Source organism: Pituophis catenifer, unplaced genomic scaffold, assembly GCF_029215685.1.
Source record: "Pituophis catenifer annectens isolate HBS135680 unplaced genomic scaffold, rPitCat1.0.hap2 SCAF_6, whole genome shotgun sequence".
Lineage (NCBI taxonomy): Eukaryota > Metazoa > Chordata > Lepidosauria > Squamata > Colubridae > Pituophis > Pituophis catenifer.
In genome coordinates this window covers 24639671-24665023 of record NW_027256886.1, presented here as the reverse complement: position 1 = coordinate 24665023, position 25353 = coordinate 24639671, and the positions used below count along the sequence as shown (strand labels likewise).

The window sequence follows — 25353 nt, the reverse complement described above, 5'->3', positions numbered from 1 at the left end:
TTTGTATTAGTATGTTTTTTAATTTTGGCTGTTCACCGCCCTGAGTCCCTTCTGGGAGAAGGGCGGTATATAAATTAAATAAATAAATAAATAAATAATAAAATGACCTTCACCTGCATTGGATTTCAATTTCCTTAAATATTAGCCAGATAATTACCCTGTTCCAAGAATAATGTGGTTGGTTATTCAGATGTGGACCACACATTTAGACCTATACCTATGTAGGCAGAAGGAGTGTAAACAGAGAGGAGAACACACCTCATTTATAATCTAGATATCTGTGCTGAGTGCATCTGTAAAAACCATAGGCATCTCATAGAATTATGACAGTGTAGTGTGTATAATGAGACAAATTATGCAACTTATGTCAGTTGCACACACAACTGAAGCAAATTACAAAACGTACTGAATGCTTCATGGTGTCAATTATGTGTCACATGTTGTCCTTTGTAAACTTCCATGGTATAAACTATGTGCAGGTTCCTCTGCTCATTTATATTGTGGATTATTTGTGAGCAAGGAGGAAGATATATATATATAAAAAAAATCCTGCTATCCAGCAAATAAGGAACTAATAGGGATCCAAAAAAGAACAGTACCCAGCTCTTTGAATGACTGACTTTACTATTGAATTGCTCTTCCTTTTCATTTGATTTAATTATGTGCTATCAAATAATTGTCTAATCTTAGCAACCACAGATATATTTTCTCTATGACAATATTAGAGGTGGGTTTCAGCAGGTTCTGATCAGTTCTGGAGAATCTGTAGCGGAAATTTTGAGTAGTTCAGAGAACCAGTAATAACAATTCTGACTGGCCTCGCTCCCGTCTATTCTCTGCCTCTCAAGTCTCAGCTGATCAGGAGGAAATGGAGATTTTGCAGTAACCTTCCCCTGGATTGGGGAAGGAATGGAGATTTTACAGTATCCTTCCCCTGGATTGGGGAGGGAATGGAAATTTTACAGTATCCTTCGCCTGCCATGCCTATCAAGCCACGCCCACCAAGCCATGCCACGCCCACCAAGCCACACCCATAGAACCAGTTGTAAAAATTTTTGAAACCCACCACTGGACAATATGGCTCTAACTTGATCTTTTACAGTAAGTCTTTTGATGGGGCAGCCGCTGCCATTATAAGCGAATCCATCCTCCTCGTTGCTGGTCATTCTCTTCTCTTTCTTTCCATCTTTCTCAGCATTAGAGCATTTTCTAGGGATCTAGGTCTTTGCATAACATGTAGAATAATTTAAGCCTTGTCATTTGTGCCTTGAGTGAGAACTCTAGTTTGATTTGTTTGATCATTTCTCTGAGAGGCCCTTGGTGCTTTCTGTGCTGTTATTTTCCTGCAGATGGTTCATTATTAAAGCTAGGTATCATCATCAGATCATTTCTTTTCTTGGCTGTCCATGGCTTTCTGAGAAGTCTTCTCCTGCACTAAAATTCCAAAGAGTCAATGCTCTTCTTATCTGCTGCTCAAGAGTCCAACTTTCATTTCCATAGAGGGAAATATCTATGTATGTCACAGGGAATGCCTATCATGATTGTGATCTTTGTAGGTATATAGACGCTTCATGACAGTTGAATATCTTTTCCAAGGCTTTCACATCTATCAAGTGTTAGTCTGAGGCATATTTCTTTAGTGCTTCTTCCTTTTTCTGTTGATGGATGGTCATAAAAGGTATCCACCATTTCAGTGTCTTCCATCGGTTCTTAGTGTTTATTTCATGTCCTGTAGTTTAGAATAGCAGAGAAGATACTTTTTCAAATATCTTCTCTTGTCACGGCTTAAACATGCTCTGCTTTTATAATCATTCTGCACAAGTTTTTGTTGGTCATTTGATCATATTCATTGACCTTCTCTGAACTTGCTCTAATTTGTCTGAATTCCTTCCCAAAACTTATCACCCAGAAACAGAGGCAATATATCTGAAAGCATATCCCACTGATGAAGATTTGGGTTCTATCCCCCCATGGTGCAATGGAAATAATAACTGTAGAAAAGTAGAATGGATGAATGCTGTGGGGGGGGGGAGAGATCCTCTTTCTAGTTTTAAGAGAGAATTACTGAAAGGATCAGGGTGGAGGATGTTTCACCTTTTGCAGCACTTGTTCTAAAAATAGTTACTTCTCCAACTATCTTTATGGCCAGGAAGCAGTAATCTTTCACCCACGGCCCTGCTGATGATTTATTATTTAGGCCTACAGGAAAATAGATGAGTTGTCTGGGTTCTCCATAGTGGGCATAGATATAGATAGGAGCTAAACGGCTTCTAAATTTGGGGGCAGGCTAATAACCTACCTGTCTTAAAGAAACTCTAAACAACTTGATCCTTTCCCCTTGGAACTTGAGGCATTTGAAGGGAATGTTTGTTTGTCCCTCTGGAGTGACTGTTTTTCTTTTTATATAGTGTTGCTTTTCTTTTGTTTTCCCTTAATCATGAAGCTGCCCAGAGTTGTTTTGAAATTGGGCAACCTAGAATAGATGAATAAACAAACAAATGAACACACAAATACACATTTGGCATTTTGCTCTCACATAGTGGACAGCTTGTGAAATGTCTTACCAATACTAAACTACCCTGTTATGGTGTTACCCAAACACACACTGGTGAGATTCTTTCTCCTTAAATTCTCCAGAAAGGAATTCCATTATGGAATTCTCATCTCATTTTTCTTGATTTCTTTTTTTGGAGATTTGGAGAATACAAGGTCTTAAATCTGCCTTCTGCAAATTGATGCTTTCGGGCATGGCAAACAAAGGGTCACAGAGAGGAAGATGCCCCTTAAGCCTCTTCCTTTCCCAGTTCTGGCTGATCTATGCCATTTCTCTGGGAAGGCAGTATGAACAACAATGAAAGCTTTGCAAGTTTGGTGGTGTACTAGTGTAGAGCCATGGAGGACGCTGCATTTCTTGTGCTGCTGTTTAGAGCCACTAGCCAAGGCAGCTACAATCTGTTGGAGTGGCTGGTTGGTTGCCAAGAGAACAAATCTTTCCTTTTAGGATCTCCTGTGTCCTGGGCATTGATTAACTATTTGATTGCATCATATATTTTTGTTGCAGTGATGTAGCAGATACAGATTTACAAAGGCCTCACTGGAACTTCTGTAAGTAAACACTCAAAACTAATTAACATAGTTTACGTAATATTCCTTAAATACCTTGTATCACCTTTTGTATTTCCATTAAGTAGTTTCTCTTCCAGTGTAGGAAAGAAAAAAAAAAGCAATGCTAATTTGTCATGCGAGTCCAAAAGCAACACATGCTAACACATTCCGCCAGTCAATGCATTTAATTAAGGAATGGATATGGTTGAGATATCCTGGTTAAGATAAGTTATAGTCAAGATCAGTTAGATTGATTTTACTCTCTCGCCTCCAATTTATAGGAAAGATGGAAATTCACTTAGCCCACCGTAGCCATACTGGGCATGACATTGGGTATGATAACCTACTTTAGATCAGAGGTAGTGATCTTTCTGTGGAAGACATTTGAACTTTGAACTTTGAAACCTCATGCGCTACTGGGGCAAGGGCAGTGGTGTCTGCTGTCATGGGAACTACTACAGCCCTCTGTGTATGTGTGTGTGTGTGTGCTTTTTTTTAAAAAAAAGCCTTTAAATATATCTCTGTGAAATTTGGCCTAGGGCAAGAGAAGGAAGAAATCCTGCAACTATTGGGAAGGAAAGATTCATCTCTTGGGGGTGGGGGGAGGAACAGGGGTCTTTTCTCCCTGACCTCTCTATCCATTTTCACCCCCTCGTCTGGTCCTTCTTGTCAAACACCCCCCCCCCCCGCCATCACCCTCGCCGTTTCTCAGCTCTCCAGGGACGTTTGTCTGCGCGTGTGAGGTGTGTGTATGTGTGTGTTTGTGACATTTGCCTCTGTGGGCGGGTTGGGTTGCAATCCTGCCGCATCCTAGCCGCCCTTTGCTCTCCCGGCGTACGTCTCTATGTATGTCTCCCACGTAGGAAAAGAGCCAGACCCAGAGGGGGGAGTCTGTCTGCCAGCCAAGTGCTGCTCCCTGGTGCTCAGAGGCTGCTCCATCTCCAACTCTCTCTCTCACTCTCATTCATTTCGCCGGCTAACATGAGAGATCATGGCCGCCTTCGGGCTCCTGAGCTATGAGCAGAGACCTCTCAAACGGTCCCGTTTGGGGCCGCCCGACGTCTATCCTCAAGACCCCAAGCAGAAGGAGGTAAGCCCGGGGTTTCCCTCGCGCCCGTCCGCGCAACACACCCGGTCCGGGGGAGAAGTTTGCCCGGCGACCACCCGAGAGGGGGAAGGGAAGGGAAGGCAGGCTAAGGTGGGTTTACAGGAGGAGGAGGAGGAGGAGGAGGAGGAGAAGGCGCCTGCCAGCCTCAGAGCGGAGCTTCTCGCAAGGCTTGTTGGGGACCCTGAGAGATTTCGTAGCGTTGAGTTACGGGTTGGGGAGGGGGGGAGGTGATATGCTTGCGCGCCGGGCCCTGACGCACTCCGGGCTATGTAGTAGATACCCGCCCCCTCCTCTTCGTCTCTTCTCGGTGCACTTCCTCCCCCCCCCTCCCCAAACTTTTGAAAGACATCAGCTAGAAAAGAAAAGGATGCTTCCCCTCCTCCGCAACCCTGACTTGCCTTTTTTGCATACCTAAATCAAGCCCCGGGCTAGTCTTCAACCCTCGGGTAACTGAGGCCACCCCTCCCCCAGCAGGTGGAAACGGCTCCTCTTCCCTTCCCTTTTGCCAGCTTTCCTTAAACGGGGCTTTTCTGGCAGACCTTGCCTATGGACCAGTGACTTGACATTTGGTCAGATGGGAGTGAAGCCGCTTCTCTTAGTCACCCCAAATCAGATGACTTTCAAAACACTGGCACTTTGAGTGTATTGTTCCAGCTAGTGGCACTGGGTTGTAACCATGACGTTATGGCACTGTGTAATTAACAGATAATTGCTGGGTTTGGGGGGGGGGAGGAAGAAGGAAGGTTGTTATAATACACAGTACAATTTATCAAGGGATTCCTTAACTCACCTGCTATTCAGTTGCCACTAATTTCTGTCCTCTGTAGGTTAAAGTTGCAAGTAACTAAGAAACTGATAAATTAAGGGTTCCTTTAACTGTATTGCAACCTTTATGTGGAAGCCTTAGCAGTTTGGCTGTAATGTTGGCAGACCATTTCTTGCTTGGCTATGGCCATTCCCATAAAAAGACTTTGTTTGGCCCATAGGCGGAACTATAGTTAATCATAGTTAACAGTTCATACTAGCAGTCTTCATGCATGCTAAACCTTAAGAAGCAAATACCAATTATGTCTTAGTCCGATGATTTGGTTCGTTCAACATGCTCCAACATGTTTTGGTTGGTTACTTAATCATAGTTTACACTTCATTGTGTTGGGTGAATCCAGGTAAAATCTGTTTTAATGCTTTTTAGAAAGGGGTGTTACACTAGAACTTTGTGCTATTGGAGCAATTCTTATTTTATGTAGTTTGAAACTCTTATAATTACTATAGGAAATAATTGTTACAATAATTGTATATACATGTGGTTTTATATATACATACATATACATATACATATACATATACATATACATATACATATACATATACATACATACATACATACATACATACATACATATATATATATGTATAGGGCCTTCAGATCAGGGTTGACTCTTGGTGCCTGCCTGGAAAAGTCCCTGCAATTTCCTTGGCAGGGTTTTTCACAAGTGGTTTGCCATTGCTTCCTTTCTAGGGCTGAGAGGCAGTAACTGGTCTAAGGTCACCCAGTTGGCTTAATGCCTAATGTGGGAATAGAACTCATGGTTTCCTGGTTTCTGCAAGATGGCTCTCATTATAGACAGTACATGATGAAAGAAGAGCAGTTAAATAGCGTTTGGATGATATGAAAAAGCTATATGTTCCACCAAATATGCTGGAAATAAGGATTGGGTCTAAGAGGTTATTTCAAAGTAAAGGAAAACGTGTGTAGAACTCGAGTCAGAAGCTGATTTAAGAATTGGATATACAATGTATTTATCTTTACAGTGATGTTGATGATATTATGCTATGGTAAACTGCATCTACTTTTATACTTTTTATTGAATATTTTAATTACAATAGTAAACGCAAATACAAACTAAACTCAGAGAGAGGAGGACAAATAGAAAGAATAAAAACTGCAAAGAAAGAAAAAAGCAAAGGAAGAAAGTAAGATAAAGAAAAGAAATATATAAAGTTACTTCTGATATTCATCACAAGTATAAGCAAACTTAATAACTTTTTACTCTTTTAAGATTACAAATATGTCTTCTTCCTATAAACCATCCCTTATCTATATACAAGTCCATAGATCATAAATGTTTTGGTCTTGGTTTCAGCAAAAAGTCCAAAAAAGGTTACCAGAACTTCATAGAGACACATATTATCTTGATCTCAATCAAACAAACTAACTTTATATACTTTTCTTCTGACAATCTTGACTTGAAATTCATTCATATGGTGTCAACGTTCCAGAAAAACCCAACTCCAATTAAAAACTCTTGAGACAAGCATTTTCTCAAAGTTCTATTTATTAGAGTAGGTATACTGGAACATCTGGGAAAACCCAAATCTGAGAGTTCCGGGTTTTCCCTCAGTAAATCAAAACCCCCAAATCCATCCCCTGCACCCATCAGTCCATCACATGGTCCAATCATCATCCATGCCATCTCCAGACATCAGTCCAACCACTTCTTCTCCAGATGCAGGACTGTCATAATCTTGACCAAAAAGAATACTACTTTGTCTAACTGCATTCCCTCTACTAAATCCTCCTTCCTACTTTCCCACACACAAGAAAGTGGCAGCGTGGAAGCTTCCGGTGCTAATATGGCTTCCAAAGCTGACATATGGTGTCACAGGATTTGGCCTTTCTTTAATTTTTCTTTTTCCCATCTGAAAGGGGAGCTTCCCCCCATTTCGTGGGAGCTTTAGCAAAGCTCTTTTGTAAGTCTAGTAAAAAGTGATTATCCAGGTTATTCTCTTGGTTTATTATTTGTATTTCCACTGTGAATGTCAAAACTTCAACCAACATCTTTTGTATATGCAGTAGAAAGTCCTTATCCAAGTCATTCTCTTGGCTTGACATTTGTTCTTCTGTTCCAAGCTGCCTTCTTTGTCTTACAACCCACTTTTTTTTTTTGTTATCTATTTTTTCTGGTTCTAATATATTTTTATATCAGACAAAATTTGTTTCACACCTGTCATTCCTTCATTAACATTTTTGGTCATAGTTTATCTATAGAAGCAGACATCATTCTGACATTGTAGTGGCTAGTTTCTGGCCTCATTTTTTAAAAATCTGGAATATTTTCAATGTTTTAATGTTGTTTTGTAAATATCACATACTAATCAGAACCCAAAGGGCAAGTTTACACTTTTAACTTATTTTCCTTTTTTGCTTGGAATCTTTAATTCCCTCTTTATCCAGTTTCTTAAATCATAAAGTCTCAAATCTTTCTTATTATTTAAGATAGATAAAACAATTTTCTTTCCACAAAAAGCTCTTTATTTTATATACATAATTCCAAGTTATAGTAAAAGTTTCAATATTCCAAATTTGTTTGGATTCTTAATTCATTTATACCTTTCTTGAATCAAAGTCTTATGTATTTAACTTTTTAATCATTTATTTCCAACTCTTTAAAATTCTAAACTTATGGTTAATTTTTCTTTTGTTTATGAATGGAAGTAAACTCACTCACCAGGCAGCTTTTCAACTCACCATTCTGAAAATCTCTAATAGTGTTAAGATAGTTAAATAGGCAATTTCTGAAAGTGTTTAGAAAGTGACATTGATGAACAGAGTGTCCTTTAAAAAGCCACAATGCATTTGTAAGCATGATGGCTGGTCCCTTCAACTGATACTCAAACTGCTGACCTATAATATTTTCACAAGGACCAACTGTCTGGTGCATATGTAATTAATATCTTGTCCTTTCCTTATCCAGAGTGGTTCTGAAGAATCAGTCTACTCACCAGTCCTTCACTCTTTGCTGCAACCATTGTCTTCACGCTTTCAGAGACATGCTTAGTTCCATGCCTCTCCCAGAAATTAGTATCAACTGGATCTATTATTGATACAGTCAATAGTGATTCCTGCCCTGGGCAGGTGTGTGTGTGTATGTGTGTGTGTGTGTAGAAGATAATGTCCATGGTTTCTTCAAACCTTTGTATTCTGAGATTTTAATACATAATACCAATAGCACTTAGACTTATATGCTGCTTCACAGTGCTTTACAGCCCTCTCTAAGCACTTTACGAAGTCAGCATATTGCCTCCAACAAATCTGGCTCCTCATTTTATCAATCTTGGACGGGTGGAAGGCTGAATCAACCTTAAGCTGGTGAGAATTGAAATGCTGAACTGCTGGCAGCCGGCAGTCAGCAAAGTAGCTTGCAATACTGCATTCTAACCACTGTGCCACCAGGGCTCTTTGCATTAGCCATTGGATGTAATTGTGAAGGGACGATTTCTTTTTTAGTCAAAACTTTATTTATAAAGTAAATATTTCAAATCTTTCTTGTTTACTGCCATGTTAAAAACCTAAACTAGGACTAATTTCCATTTCGGGTGATCCACAGAAAATGTATAAAAACTTTCATGTGTGGATTTAGTGGTATGTGGGACCTTGGAATACAGAGGAGGAGCCACAACCAGGAAAATGGTTGAATAAGAAGCAGCTTAGCTGCAGAAGGAATGCGGTGATAGCAAAAGCCTCAGTAGGGACAGTCTCTATTTTCCTGAGCTACAAAGGTGACAGAGAAAGAGATGTACAATATTACAATATTATGTTATTGTAATCTTACAAAAAAAGTAAGTTTAATAGTTTATCAGGGCATGCTCCTATCTGGACTATCTCATAAGGCTGATTGTGAAATTCTTATGACTTTTTACTTCTGGGATTAGGAAAATTTCATCTTTTTAGCATTTGCTAAAAAAGGCTGGAAAGTACTGTGGGCTATAAGAGAAATCTTGATGCTATTTTATAGTTCAGGTTTTTCAAAACACTTTAGAATTATAACAGTGAAGGTCTTTATTTATCTCCACAGACTTTCTATTATTAAAAGTATCCATATGGAATGTGAAAAAAATAAGTTGATTTTTTATTTTATTTTTCAGATTTTAATAACTTTGTCTCATATCATGTAGAAAGAAATGGACTGTTCTAACACCTATCAATTTATAGAACAATAATTTTGTGTACTATATAATAATATGTCATCTGATCAGTACATTATTTACTGCCATGTTAAAAACCTAAACTAGGAATTGTTCAGTGGGTATATCTTAGGAAGTTAATATTTATACTGCTGGGGTCTGCACTGTAATGAATCTTACTCTTATCCTTTAATTTGATGTATATATATATATGTATCTAGAGTACCATATTTTCATGCGATCCACCTTCTTAGCATTTCAGAGTGATTTAAAGAAATACAATTTACAATCTTTGGTATGTTTTGGGTATCAAAAACTGTTATGCTTGAAGCAATAATCTTTGATTGAAATCTCTCTTTGTAGAGATTTCAATTCAGCTGTAGTTTTATGGCCTTGAATTCCCTTGGTTCCTATTTAATCCACTCTCCATGTATTGATGATGTAAATACAAATTCCCATAATTCCAAATTAATCTGATGTAATACATCAGACTTCAGTTTGCAAACGATTTTAAAATATAATGTGGTTTGTTATGTTTGGTTTAGATTGTCAAGTAAATTTAACCATTGTAGTTATTAAGCATTGACTCTAGCTTAATGTGATGCTTAAACCTAGCTAATAGTCACGTATTCAACAAAGTATAATTAAGTAAAGTAGCCCATAACTGTCTAGATTCATGAATTCCACAATTCGAAACTGAACAAAGCACATTATTGCTTAATAGGTTGTCTGGATCCAGCCAATGCATGCCAAATTTAATAACCAAAATATCTAAAATCATTCCTTTTGTGCCTTGAGCATACATTGTATATACAACATATCCGATGGCCCTTTCTAATAGGCTGGTGTATTAATTTATTGTATTGACTTCCTTGTATCTTGCACAATAGTCTTGTATCTATTTCTTTTGGTCTGCTTTTCAGCTAATAGATTCTCAAAAGTTGATGCATATCAATAAATAAAATTGCATATATAATTGTGCAATATTATACAATTATTAACATAGTTATAATAATATTAATATAGTTTGTGTAGGGCTAGTTCTTCATTTAGTATATGCACATTTGACTGACCTTGCTCACTTTTTTCCTTTCTTTTTGCATAAAAATATGCCATTAAAATAGTAGTGAAATAAACTGCAATTGTAAAAGCTTCCCTGAAGAATTTCTTAGCCATAATGTAAAAGGGGTCCAACTCTTGAATCTGGTGTATTGGTTGAAACAGATTCTTGAAAAGGTTGTATGTGCTTAAATGTGACCCTTACTTATTAAGGTAGTCCTTAAAGTTGGGACAAAGTTTGAACCTTGGAGCTAATGGGGAACAATTTGGACAAAATTTTACTTATCAGATACAGGGCAGTTGGATCTGGCCTATCCTATTCTGATTCAAAAACTTTCACAAAACTCCAGAACAATTTCACCAGGTCAACTTCACCAACAAAGTTTTGTTCAAAGAGGACTTCCGGTTGATGTCACGGTTGAACGGACTGGAAAATAGCGGGCTCTGATGAGCCACATGAAATCCAGCTGGATGAACCGCTGCCAGGAAGCTTTTGAGCCATACCCATCTTGCAGGGATGGTGAAGAAAGGAGAGGCATTTCGTAGACTGTGAGGAATTGGCAATCTCCTTGCTGGAAAAGAAACAGCTCTCCCGAAGCAGCAGCGGGGGAGGCGGCCATCTTATGGTAGCAACCTTGAAGCTGGGACAACTGGACCTAAGAATTGAGCTGGAGTGGTGTTTGGATGGAGTGCTAGAACTGGGTGAGATAATTGCCAATTTATACTAAGAAAAAATTGAAATTGGAATCTTAAAAGAAATTCCTGAGCTTGGGCTAGCAGCTATCTGGCATTTGGGAAAAACACACACACACACACACACATGGAAAAAAGAAAAAGGGGGCACTGTAATATCAAAAGCCTAAGAAGAAGTTTTAGATTTGGAAAATTGGGAAAAGCAAAATATTTCAAAAGGGGAAAATGTGATTTTCGGAAGAAAACAACAACTTTTATGAGGATTTTAAAAATTTCTTGATATTTTGATAATTAATCAGACTTAACAGACTATTTTGTAATGGAATAGAAATGGAGAGTGTCATTTGCTGGAAGAAAGAAAAAGTACTGTAATACTCTACTTAAATAGACAAACAGAAGAAAAAGCAGCTGGAAGCCCTGACCTTGGTCATATAGAAGAAGATAATTTGGACACTGTGAGAACAATTAAGGAGTGACTGTTTTACATTTTTGATTTTGTTTCATTTCCCTTCTCTAATGGAAGATAGCTTTTTAATTGGATTTGACTGTTGCTGAACTTGGACAATTAATAATTGAGGAGATCTTTTTAAACTTGAAGAACAAAGGAATAATTGAAGAAGAAAAAGAGAAAAGAAAAGAAGAGGCGATATAAGAAAATTAAATAGACCTTAAATTTTGGCTAATTGCAAAAAGATACAATTGGGGATGTTTTAATAATCTTTTAAATTGCTACAAAATGGAGTTGCAGATATATGAAGAGTTAATTTTGATGTTTAAAAGTATGCGTGAATCTTTATTAGGCAAAAAAGAAAAAGAAAATTCACTGAAAGATATAGAAAAATAAAGTGAAGAAGAGTTTGAAGAGGGAATTGTAAATGAGAAGCAAGAAGTTAACAATGTTGAAGAAAAAATATTAAAAAATAAAAATCAGATAGATAATATTATAGAAATTTTTGGGAATGCAAAAAAAAAAAGTAGAGAGGAAAGGGAAAAAATTTCCCCTAAAAAAGAAACAGTTAAAAGGAAAAAAGGAAAATATCTGGGAGAGACAAGGGAAAGTCTTAGTAAGGGATGCTCAAAAAGTACAACAAAAAAAGAAAAAGGAATCCAGAAAATGAAATGTAACACACACACACACACACACACACACACACACACACACACACACACAAAGAGAATTGAGAAGTTAGAGTGAGATAAAGGGTCGAGCAAAAAACTATTAGAAAATGGGAAAAGATTGAGAGATGATGGTTAAAGATGAATGATGAGGTAAATGTTAGTAAAGATATATAATTAGGTAGATTAATGAATGGGAATGAGATAGTAGACAATATACCGTATTTTCCGGCGCATAAGATGACTGGGCGTATAAGACGACCCCCGACTTTTCCTGTTAAAATATAGAGTTTGAGCTATACTCACCGTATAAGACTACCCCTCTTTCAACGCACACCAAATAAAAATTAAAAAACATCAACTGGCTCACCCACAATGTAAAAGCAGCTGTGCTAAAGCCCAAAAAAACAACTTTCACACTTCACACACACACACACAACACAACACAACTGGCTCACCCACAATGTAAAAGCAGCTGTGCTAGACCCAAAATGGCCCCTGCAACAAGCAGGAACCTCACACAGCCACAAAAAGCCCCCCCCCCAAAAAACAACTTTCACACTTCACACATACAAAATTCCACATTGTGAGATTTTGTGTGTTTGTGTAGTTAGAGTGAAACACTACAGAAACACACTAAATCTCAGAAAGCTGCACAAATATTATTTTATTTTTATTTTTATATGAAAACTAAATTTAAAACTTCCTAAACTTTAAATGGCTAGGTCTAAAAAAGAACAACTAAAAAAAAACCCAATTAACTATTTTTTTTAAAGCTCCCAAAGGGGAAAAAAACTTACCCAATAAAACAGGGGTCTCCAACCTTGGCAACTTTAAGACTTGTAGACTTCAACTCCCAGAATTCCTCAGCCAGCTTTGTTTTACTGGCTGAGGAATTCTGGGAGTTGAAGTCCACAACTCCTGCCTGCTTGATTGCAGGCAGGGAGTGGCTTGCTGATGGAATGGATTCAGGCAAGTGAAGCAAGGCAAGCGTTGCAATTAGCAGCTAAGGTAAGCAAGCTGGAGGGGGAAAACGTTTTTCCTTTTACAGGGCTCTGGCGATCCCAGCTGCGTTGCCTGATTGGCAGGCAACTCAGCTGGGATCCTCAGAGCTTGGATCGCCAGAGCCATTTAAGACTCGTCAGAATCTTTCGGGCTGGTCTGCCTGGTTACAGGAGAATGACACCCGGCGTATAAGATGACCCCCGACTTTTGAGAAGATTTTCATGTGTTAAAAAGTCATCTTATACGCTGGAAAATACGGTAACAATAATAGTCATTTTGATTGTCTTGAATTTAAATTGTTATTGTATTGGTAAGAGAGAAGAATAATAGGATATACTGTGATGTTATTTAGGTGAAAGCATTGAATATGAAATGATAAATGTGAAAATAAGTAATTTGTTAACATTAATTTTGATAACAATGTAAATTAAGATGAATATTTAAAATGTCAATTGTAAGAGAATAACAATGTTGAAATCATGTAAGCGATTATAATTGTAAAGAAGAATGAATAGAACTTGTTTGTGATAAACCTCAGCAGATAGAAATGCGAAAATAAGTATTTTAACAACATTTTTAATTTTGATAACAATGTAAATTAAGATGAATAATTCAAATGCTAATGACTGGGAAAAAGGAATTAGAAACGTACTTCCGGAAATGAAGAAAGATGGTAAATAACTGGAATAATTGAAACAGAGAAGAAATATAAGGTGTAAAATGATCTTATTTGTAAGTAAAATTGAAAATGATAAAGAATTAGAGAAAGAGAACAACATGGCAGAAGTTGAAATAATAAGATACAGTAAAAATGACTAATTTGTGATAAAGGATTATATAAAAGAGTTGAATATTGAAAAAAATGGGAAGATTAAAATACATTATAACTACAATTATGATTATGTATAAGATGTGACCTGGTCAACACTCTGTTCATAAAATATGTATGATGAAAGAAAAAATTTAATAAAACTTATATAAAAAAAAAAGTTTAATAAAACTTGTATCAAAAAAAGAAGTTTTGTTCAAAAAGGAAAACAGATTGCTACCTAAATTGCAATCTTGGAGGTGTCACATGAAATGGGAATAGGAGAGCTGTCAAAGGGAGAGAGGAATGTCATCCTTATAAAGATTACCAACCTGCTTTATCTCTCTAGAGATATGGCATGAATAGATCTTTATGAGCATTTGATGATTTGTAGCCTTAGGCTAAATAGACATGTGTGAACAGACTTCTAGATAAATTCTAGTCTGTTGACTGCCTCAGAAGGAGGGGGCTGTTTTTGCCCCATTGTATTAGATCCTCCAAGTTAGTATAGTAGTCTTTGCACAGTTCTGTAATTATATATAACTAAAATTAGTGAAACCATTTTAGACCTTATTGTATAACTTTTAGTATCTTATCTGAAAGTTCCTCAATATTTATGAATACGATGCAATTATACTGGAGACGTATTTGGATGTGAACTACAAAGAAAAAAGTCAGATGGATGCATCTTAGCAAGTTCTTATACAAAGTCTATATTAATTTAATGATGGATAATTCTGACTTTCATCCAATAGATATAACTTTCTGGTCGATACACCTTTAAATGAGAATATTTGTGGTTCAGAGTTGAAATGAGGGGTCCTTGGTGGTGTCTGAGCACAGCTGTTTTCATGCAGACATTTTATTATACAAACTAGGTAACGTAATCAATGCTAGTCACTGTGTTAGTCACTAGCACTGATGATGTTACCTATTTTAGGTACCCCAAGTTTTAGTTACACAAAATGGCTTTATGTAGCTTCACACAATCATCAGGGAAAATATCCATAATATAAAGCATAAATATTATGGGCAATACTATTTCTCTTATCTTAGTCCTGTCTAGTCCATATAGAATATATCATCAAGAAAAAGTTCAATAGAGTAGCTTTTTTCCAGTTTGTGATTCTGTGACAAGACTGGCAACATTTAAGTATATTTCAGAATTTCTTCACCCCCCCCCAGCTTAATGCTGGGAGAATAGGTCATAGGTCATCCCCCCATTTACTATAGAATTCTTGGATTCATCTTTGTGTTTTTTAAAATTATCATCATGAATAATTGGCTTTTAAATTTAGAATTTGTAGGTTTAGAGCATTCCATTTCTCAATATTATATAAACATTCAGAATCAATATAGCTGGTCCCATGCTCTTTCTTCTTGAATGTAATACTTAATTTTCTGCTATTATTAAGAACTCAGTGAGTTTGGATTTGATATAATTACATTGTTGATCAAAATGAAATAAATTGAATTCACCGAACTTGTAATTATCCACATCTGGATTCAAACCAAGAAATCTTAATAATTTGATGCCCAGGTTTCCTCAGAGAGCAATGATATTGTAAAATATGGGAATCGTATCCTTTCTGACAATCTCCTGCAAAAATTAGTTTCTAAATATTGATTTGAGGTAGAAAAGATAAGATAGATAATACAAATTTCAAGAAACGTGGAAAGGTTGCCATTGCAAAATTATGTGTGGAACTCATTGTCTCCTTTGAGTAATTTTAATTTTTCTGCTCCCCCCCCCGCAATCTGGTACACTAAATGAACATGTGCAAAACTATAAAAGAATCACCTTTTTTTTTCTTTTAAAGAATTGGATGTAAGGCTAAGCAGTGTTTGTACTGAATAAATCCAATAGATTTCCTCAAGGCTTTTTAAAAATAAATATGCATTTGTTGTTTGGCATATGTAGACTGTCAGAGAGTTACAATTCAGGTTAGCTTTAATTATCTGTCAATAATTTCCAAGTGTAAAAGTTTGAAAGAGAAAAAAAAATCTTCATTTGTATAAAAACTGTTGTGATTCAGGCTATTCAGATCGTCTATGCAGTTGTACACTGAACAGTGATTGCTCTCTGAAAGCATTGTGTCATTCTGTCTGTCAAGACTGTACTGAAATGACATAAATTGAATGGAGTAAAGACAATTCAGAAAAATTAAATTTTTGGATAAAACACTGTAAATTTTTTTTCACAAGACTGATTTCTTTTTTAAAAAAAGCTTGATGTAAAAAAAAAATCAGAACTAAAAATTACTAATGGGATCTGGAGGTACAATGGTCCTAAATGCTTTGTGGATTCTGTTTGTGTTATTGTATAGTACTGGCCAAAATTGTGGAAACCTTTTGGGAAAAGTGTATTTTCTAAAACTAGCTAATAACACTACTTTTTTTGGAGTAGTTCCATACAATTATATATCAATGGAAAGATAATTTAATCAAGAATGTATCACAATACATTTTATGAAAGATTTGCTATTAGAATAGCAGTTAGAGTATAAAGAAGAAAAGTGAAACATGTAGAAAAAACGAGAAATACAAAAATTATCACCATGTCAGTCAATAGTTGGGTAACCTTTAGCATGATTTACGGCCTTACAATGTCTTCCCATGGAGTGAACCAAGTCTTTTAGTTCTGTAGCTGTTATAATGTGAAACCAAGATTGAATGATTGCTTCTATTTTATTGCTGGGTTGCTTCTGACTAACAAGTTTCTTTAGTCGGCTCCATAGATTTTCAACTGGGTTAAGGTCTGGGCTGTTCCCAGGCCATTCCAGGAGTGGGATATGATTATCTTGAAATTCAAAAAAAGGGGTGTTATTTGGCATCAAACCTCAAAAATACACTTTCCCCAAAAGGTTTCCACAATTTTGGCCACTACTGTATACAGCTGTAATCCTAGAGATTGCATCCTAAACTAGAAACAATTTATTAGAATATGTGATCCTGATGTCTTTCACAGACAGTTTAAATGCAGATTATGAATTTCTCCAGATTCGAGTGAGGATTTGATTGATTATGTGAAATTAGTGATGCTGACTTTTATCAATCACATAGATTTATAAATGTGAAAATGAATCAGGGATCTTATTCTCCCAGCACATGGAACCACCTTTGAAACATTTTTTCCCATGGAATATTATCACCTTTTGTTCAACCTTGGTCCTTTTTAACCATCATTTCCTGGTGACTGAATCTTAGTTTAGCACTAGTGAAGAAGCAGAAGAAAAGCAACTGAGGAATAAAAGGGGAGATTGTTCTGTACTTGGAAACAGAGTATGGATTCTTATATCATATAAAATATTGCTTCATTTTGTCATATTGTCTTCTCTGAGTCCAACTATTATCATTTGTGAATTTTTGTTTATGGCTTAGGGCAGTATATGAATCCAGCCAATTGTGATTTAATTTGAGGAATAAACTAGGTCACTATGTCATGTCTGAATCACTGCTGTTTTACAGCTGGTTTTAATTGCTGAAAAAGTCTAATAACCCCTAAAGCAGCTAACAAGATCAACAAGATAGATTGCTGTTAAAGCTTTAGATCACATAGGCTGGAAATATTGGGAGTTGTAATCCCAATAGTTCTGGAAAATAAAGCTGGGCTTTCATGAAATATCAAAGAACTAATGAGAATAAAAATGCAATTGGTGAATGTCATGTTCCATAGAGCAAGACCAAGGATGCAGGATTTACAAATGGTCCTTGGCTTACAACCACAATTGAACCCAAATTTCTTTTGCTACATTAGGTAGTTGTTAAGTGAATTTTGTGCCATTTTATGAGATTTTTTTTTTGCCACAGTTGTTAAGTGAATCATTGCAGTTGTTAAGATAGTAACACAGTTCAGTGCATCTGGCTTCTCCATTGACTTTGCTTGTCAGACAGTCACAAAAGATGATCGTAGGGCCCTGGGACACTGGAGCCATTATAAATACATGCCAATTGCCAAGAGTCTGAATTTTTATTACGTGACCATGGGGATAATACAATAATCAAGTGTGAAAAACTGTTATAAGTCACATTTTCCAGTGCTGTTGTAACTTCAGGTGGTCATTAAATGAAAACTTCAAACTAAATGAATGGTTATAAGTCAAGGTCTACCTGTAGGTGATTGAATGTGGGCAGAATTTTTGTTACAGATGCCTATTCCGATAGAACACTTTTGTTACAATATCTTACGTCTACTGTTCCTGATTTATATCTAAAATCTATTGGTGTATCTATGGATAGAAAAATTTACTTTTCCCAATAGAGAACATCCAGTTCTTGGATAAAAATAAGATCTATGGTGCAAATCAATTGAATGCTTTTTGGTTGCTGTTCTTTGAAGCTGTTCATCAGGTTCATGTTGTTCTGAATCAGGAACTGTGTACATTTGATAGTGTAGTACAACAAAGGCAAACAGTATGGGCTTTTTTTTTTTTTTTGCAAACATTAAGACTGAATGTACATTTTTCAGGGAAGTGCTGGGATTACAAGCCTGAAGGCACAAGGAAGACTGTTTGTTCAAAAGTATCTCTTTGCATTTAAAAAGTTAGTGTGCTGGTTTCGTTTAATCAAAAGGATGTGTCTCAGCTGGCTCAAAAAAATAATAATCCTTGTATGCATTTTGAAATCACTTTACATAATTGAACTTGTTCAGTTTTGCTTTTCAATTACACACACACACACACACACACACACACACACACACACACACACACATATATATATATATATATATATATATATATATATATATATATATGAGGTTTTCACGGGTGTAGGTCTTTGATTATTCAGGTTTTCTCCCGCATAAAATTGGAAGTGTCTTGGTGAGGTTTCGACGAAGTCTCATTTGTCATCTTCAGGCTGATGCTTTCGGCCTCGTGCTTCTAGGAGCAATGTGTGTGATCGCAGCTGTTTCTTCCTTTTAATTGACACCCACCATGAAGATGTGGCACGACCACGAATGCAAAGCCAAACAACAGCAATGCAGCTCACCAGCTCAAATCCCCCTGTTACTCAGACTAACCCGAGGACAACCAAGCCCCCACCTAAACAGAACACATCCCCATCCAATCAGAGCACAGCCAACCTCCCATCCAATCAGAGCACAGCCAAACCCCCAACCAATCAGAACACACCTCACCCAATCAGAACACAGCCAAGCTCCCACCCAATCAGTTCACACCCCCACTGGCAGTTAAAAGGAAGAAAGAGTTGCGATCACACACATTGCTCCTAGAAGCACGAGGCCGAAAGCATCAGCCTGAAGATGACGAATGAGACTTCATCGAAATGTCGCCAAGAGACTTCCAATTTTACGCAGAAGAAAACCCGAATAACCAAAGACCTACATACATACACACACACACACACACACACACACACACACACACACGTATGTATGTATGTATGTATGTTTGTTTGTTTGTTTGTTTATTTATTTTATGACTTAGAGCAGAAGTCTTCAAACTTGGCAGCTTTAAGACTTGTGGACTTCAACTTCCAGAACTTTCAGCTATGCTGGAAGTTGAACTCCACAAGCCTTAAAGCTGCCAAGTTTGGCTTAGAGAATACATTAAAATGTAGCATTAGTCTCTACCTTTTGTCCTTTAAATGGGCCTGATATACTGGACTGGGAAAAAAATTATACTTTCTGATATGGGCAGTTTGATTCATTACTCCTCCACATAGTAGCTAGGATATGCAAGATAGAAAGTTAGGAAATATATATGGTGATGATTTATTGATTTGTAAATAAGAGTTAAATTTCCAATGGAAAGATGATGTGCCAGAGGCAGAAATATTTTAAATGCTAAGCTGTAACACAGTATATAGTTTTAACTTTATTTGCACATGATCACTGTTAGACGTTTCGCAAGCTTATGCAGAGGTAAGGAGGAGGCCTTGTACCACTGAAGGATATAGTTACTAAGGATATCTTCAAAATTACATCTGCATCTTTTAAATAGAAGTTCAGATGGATTACAATGGATCACAATTTCATCTGTACAGCTGTGCTATTGTTTAAACAGAAGGCTGGTTCATCTTCACTGTTGAAATGAGTTAGCTTCAAAACTAATGACAAGGATTTGAATTTTGATCTCTGTTGAAGTCCAGAGTGTTTTTGTTGCCGAATTTTATGAGAATGAAACATAATAGCACATTGCGTTAAGGCTAGCTTTAGTCTTAACTAAATTAACTAGATTAACTAAAAGTAGAAATCTAAACCTCTGTGGAAATTCTCAGTCATCCAGGTCATAGTTGTCTCAAATGTGTGTGTTTTTTTTTTTTTTACAAGGCAACTGGACTGTTTTTTCCTTGAGGAAGAAGACAAAAATGTTTCACTCAGGGGTGAAATCTACTTACCTTCCCTACTGGTTCGGATGTGCATGCATGCGTCATGTGCATGCACAGACCCTCTACGCATGTGCAGAGGGTAAAAAACAGTTTACTTCCTGGTTAAAACCAGGAAGTAATGATGACTGGGTAGGTGAGCGAAGCCTTGTGCTACCATCGCTACCGGTTCTCTGAACCACCCACCGCCATCGCTACCGGTTTGGCTGAACTGGTCCAAACTGGTAGCATTTCACCCACGGTTTTACTTCTCATCCAAGAAACTTCATCAGTTCTTATGGTGGGGAGGATGGAAGGATAGGTTCTGATAGAATGGAGGCGGTCTGGGGAGGAAATGGAAGGATTGTGTTACTTTGCAGTCATCTGGTTATTAGCACTCTCTCTGAGAGCTATTGTGGCCACTTGGAGGTTTATCTATGCCTTCAGAGTCACCTGAATCACAACCACAACCAATTGCACCCTGGGTTGTCTAATGATTTGTTTCTGTAATGTATTCAAATATAACAGCATGTTTTTTTGTATTATCCATAAATTGTCTCATTCCTAAATGCCAATCTGAATAAGATCTTTGATTTTTTTTTCTTCCATTCAATCATATTAAATTCTTGGAGAGACTTGGATGAGTTCCTGCATTTTTCTTTGCAAGATTTTTTCAGAAGTGGTTTGCCATTGCTTCCTTCCTAAGACTGAGAGAAAATGATTGGCTCAGGTTCATCCAGCCAGCTTCATGTCTAAAGTATGACTAAGACCTCACGGTTCACTATGTTTTTAGCCTGATGCCTTAACTGCTACATCAAACTGGGTTTCCCTGGATATTGTTTCAGGGTAAAACAAATAGTAGTAGAAGTGGAAGAAATAATTACCTATGTGCTTAAAAATCCAGTGTTTGTATCATTAAATGTGTGAGATTGTCTGGACTTTTTTTAAAAGAAGTATTCAGATCAATTTGATAAGTGCCAAATTTTAATTATTTTTAGATAATATAAGAGAATTGTGTATAAAATATTTATAACGAAAATTCATAAACAGATTTGCATTTGCAAAGAAAGTGTGAAATGTTTATACATAGCGCAACAGAATTTTTAATTCCTTAGTGAGAATCTGACCTGACTTAAATTTGGAACCTGCTGCAAAAACTAAGTTAACATTGTACTTTATTTGTAGGATGAGCTAACTGCTGTAAATGTAAAACAAGGTTTCAGTAATCAGCCAGCTTTCTCAGGAGATGAACATGGGTCTGCTAGAAATATTGTTATTAACCCATCAAAGGTAAGTGCTTTTTGCAACCAAAAAGTGCTTCCTCTTAAGACATTCTAATTTTGTGTGCTGTTTTGCAATACTTTATTGATTTGGTAATGTGTGTCTTCATTTTTAAAAAACTTTTTAGACAGAACATCTGTATAACTTGAAAATTATGAATACATGGGTGAATGCATGCATACAAAGATGTTGATTTCCTAATGCTGAGTGCCTTACTCCTTCAGTTTGAATTGAAATCTCTGGATATATTGATTAGGCTTCATTTCTCTGAAATGTGTCCTCAATATACTGATCAAGGATCAACTTTTACAAGATTTTTAATTGATGTTTGAAAGAAGGAAAATGTCACAGACTTCAAATTTAACATTTGCCTTTTCTGGATAGGTTCTTTAACTGCAATTATTATTTTTATTATAGCCTAAGACAGGGGTGTCAAACTCAAGGCCCGCTGGCTGGATCTGATCCATGGGGTGCTTAAATCCAGCCCATGGGGCCGGCCTGGAAATATCAAAGGACTGGTCCGCAGTGTGCCTGGTAGGTAAAACAGGCTGCATGCGCCCCCTGCGCCTTGTTTTTTTAAAATTTGATTTATATGCCGCCTTTCTCCAACGACTCAGAGCGGCTTACAATGCGTTAAGCAATTTCACCCTCCATGGCCTCCTGCAGCACTCTGCTGGCTGAAATGGCCCAAAAAATGACACGAAAATGGGGCGAAAAATCGGCTGAAAATGGGGCAGAAATGGCCCCAAAATGGCTATCAGAGTGCTGCAGGAGGCTGTGGAGGGTGAAAATGAGATGCAGGAGGGCTGTGCGTGAACCTCCTGCACCCAGTTTTGGCCGGAAGGGTGCTGCAGGAGGCATCCATCCTGCCCCCCCCACTGCTCCCCCATCAGCCGCGTAGGAGAACTGCAATGCTGATCCGGTCCTGGAAGAAATCCAGTTTGACACCCCTGGCCTAAGAGATACTTTAATATTCAGTGTCAATAACTTTTATATCCATAATATCCATACCTGAATGATAATGCTATTCAGATTATCAAGTTTCTGACTGCTGCAATAAAGAATTTAGAGGCTAATCTTATAAAGGTACTACTTAAAGTACACTTGATCTCTTTAATCCAGGACATTATATATATACATTATATATATTAGAAAATGCTTATTCTGTTTGTGTTTTCTTCCCTTATCAGATTGGTGCTTATTTTAGCAGCATATTAGCAGAGAAGTTAAAACTTAATACATTCCAGGATACAGGAAAGAAGAAATTGCAAATAAATGCTAAAGACAATTACTGGCTAGTTACTGCTCGGTCCCAGAGTGCAATTCATACTTGGTTTGCAGATTTGGCAGGAAATAAACCTCTGACTTTCCTAGCAAAAAAGGTACTTGGATGGCTTCTTCATTATTTGGGAGAGGAGGAGGGTGCATGTCAGTGGTAGGTTGCTCCCGGTTCGCACTGGTTCTATAGAACTGGTAGTAAAAGCAGCGGGAGGCTCCGCCCACCGACCCCGACGTCATCAGAATGCTTCTGCGCATGCACACGGCCCTGTTGTGAACCGGTAGTAAAAGTAAGTAGAACCCACCCCTGGTGTATGTGATTCTGATCTGAATCTCAAGTGCAATATTAAAGCAGCTTCATGCAAAAGAAATTATGAGAGTTCCTGTTCTATTTTTACCTCTAACACTCCGTATTGTTTTTTTCATTTCCCTTTCTCAAATTTTCTATGGTGTCTTCTTTCTTATGTCTGACCTGATGCTGAGCCTACTGAAAAGCCAACATAAATGATCTCTGAGGACTCATGCAAGTTTCTAAGCTGTTTGTACAATGTACTACTTATGACTCTCTTGGTGGACAGAACAATTTTGTTCCTATTGCTATTGTCCGGCAGTAATAAGGCCAGTGAATGATTCCTTAATTACTCCTTGTAAGTGATTTAAGGAAAGGGATTGGTAGATTTCTTTCCTTCATTTCCCTTGTCAGTGGAAAAACAACCACCAATCATTTTTGGTCATCTGAGATAGTACAGAGTATTGTCAGTTTGGGTAGATGCTTGAAATGCTAAGTTTAGTTACTGGCCAAGCTGACTAAGGGAGTTATGAGGTGGAGCAGAAGAGAATGACTGATAACAAATGAGTACTATCTCTGGCTGATGTTGCTATTACTGGCAAGAAGTGACATCCAGCAGCAAACAGAGGTGGCCATGGAGATATGTGTATTACAGCAGACTTCTGGATTTTCACAGTTATGATTGAATTGTACATAATAGCAACAAGAAGTGCTGTGGAATGCAGCGGACAAAATGACACCTTGTCCTCCAGTGAGTTGTAAGTAACTATGATGTATTGCACAAATAGATACTGAAACTTGCACGAGTCCTCAGAGACAATAAAAAGAGTAAAAACTGGTAAAAATTTATATCTGCGTGAAACTCCTTGTTGTGAGCTGTGAAAAAGTTACGTTAGAATTTTGTCTTTCACAAAGGTATCCACAACTTTAAGTGCTGACTTGTTTGTATTGTTTCATACTAAAGTGAACATATTGTGTGTAAAGTTCTACACAGCATTAAAAAGGAAGTTTTTGAAAATAGTAGGAATCCTAAACACAAAAGTGAAGGAAACTGACTTTTCAATATTTCAGGAAACCTGATAAAATCTATTTCTTAAGGGGTAGAAGTGTTGCCCATTTTTAGCTATTGTTAAGATCAAGCCTATATTTCACCTAAGAATGTTGACTAAGCCTGCATTAGTGGAACTGATCTCTTTTTCACAGGACTTAAATGCAACATTTGTGGGCTTGCATCTTTAAGAAACATATCATTTTATGGGAGCTGTTAATTACGTTGAGATGTAAGAGCTGCCAATGTGACAGACTATATAAGTTTTCCATATTTTGCTTCAAACATTTTTGAGAAGCAGAGTATTACAGCTATTATGGCTATTCAACATTCTTTGAAAAAAAATGAAAATACATTTGATCAATGAATAAAATATTCATTTTGCCAGCAAGTATGTTTTAAGCTCGCTATTTAAAATCAAGCAGCTTTTAATGGAAATAATACATAATTTCATTTGATCCAGATTAACAGAACCTTTAAATTATTTTTAACATACCAAAAAGCAACAGTTTGACTAATCTGATACCAATCAGTCACTAACTTTTGCTTTCTCTAATTACTCCTATCATTATTTTTTTTCTACATGTCATTCAATTATTACTAGATCTCTGTAGTTTAATTAAATTTTACAATTTGTCATGTAACAGGTTTAGGGTACCATAGCCACACTTTTTAAAATTCTTTCTCTTCATCTTCAAATATAGGTCCCAATTCTGAGCAAAAAGGAAGACGTTTTTGCTTATTTAGCAAGATATTCTGTGCCACTCTTGCGAGCAGCATGGTTGATAAAAATGACGTGTGCCTACTACTCAGCCATCTCTGAAGCTAAAATCAAGAAACGCCAGGCAGCTGATCCAAATCTTGGTAATAAATTCTGAATGTAATATCTTTGCATTATTAATACACATTTTTGTACTGCTGTGGGGTTGCACTATTGTACGGATTATAAATTGATAATCTGCACATTTTCCTGTATGCTTCATAAACTACAGTAGGTTTTATTTATTTATTTAGCGTATGGCACATGTTAGCCAGGGATCACCGAGGTGGCTGGCTGCCTCTGTGAAAGGAATTTTTTCAGGCGGTGTTATCTTCACCTGCGGAACTCCTGAATGCTGGTAGGCAAATGGGGGAGGCTCCTTTCTTGTCCCAGTACAGTAGGTGTCAGTGCAATTCAAACAAGAATCATAAGGTGGTTGTATCATGAAATGACAATAACAAGCTTCCATTTCTTTAGGTTGTCATTACTGATCAATGAAAATATATTT

At 37.0% G+C, this 25353-nt stretch overlaps 1 protein-coding gene across 1 annotated transcript in view; it reads left to right on the top strand.

Annotated features, from left to right (window-relative positions):
* The first annotated feature begins 4096 nt into the window (after window positions 1-4096).
* Window positions 4097-25353, top strand: part of MED12L (mediator complex subunit 12L) — a 187307-nt gene continuing 166050 nt past the window's right edge. Inside the window, exons 1-4 of the mRNA XM_070944975.1 lie at window positions 4097-4195; window positions 21375-21479; window positions 22661-22852; window positions 24790-24949. Coding sequence (XP_070801076.1) covers window positions 4097-4195; window positions 21375-21479; window positions 22661-22852; window positions 24790-24949 — 556 coding nt within the window. The remainder of the gene's footprint in view (window positions 4196-21374; window positions 21480-22660; window positions 22853-24789; window positions 24950-25353) is intronic.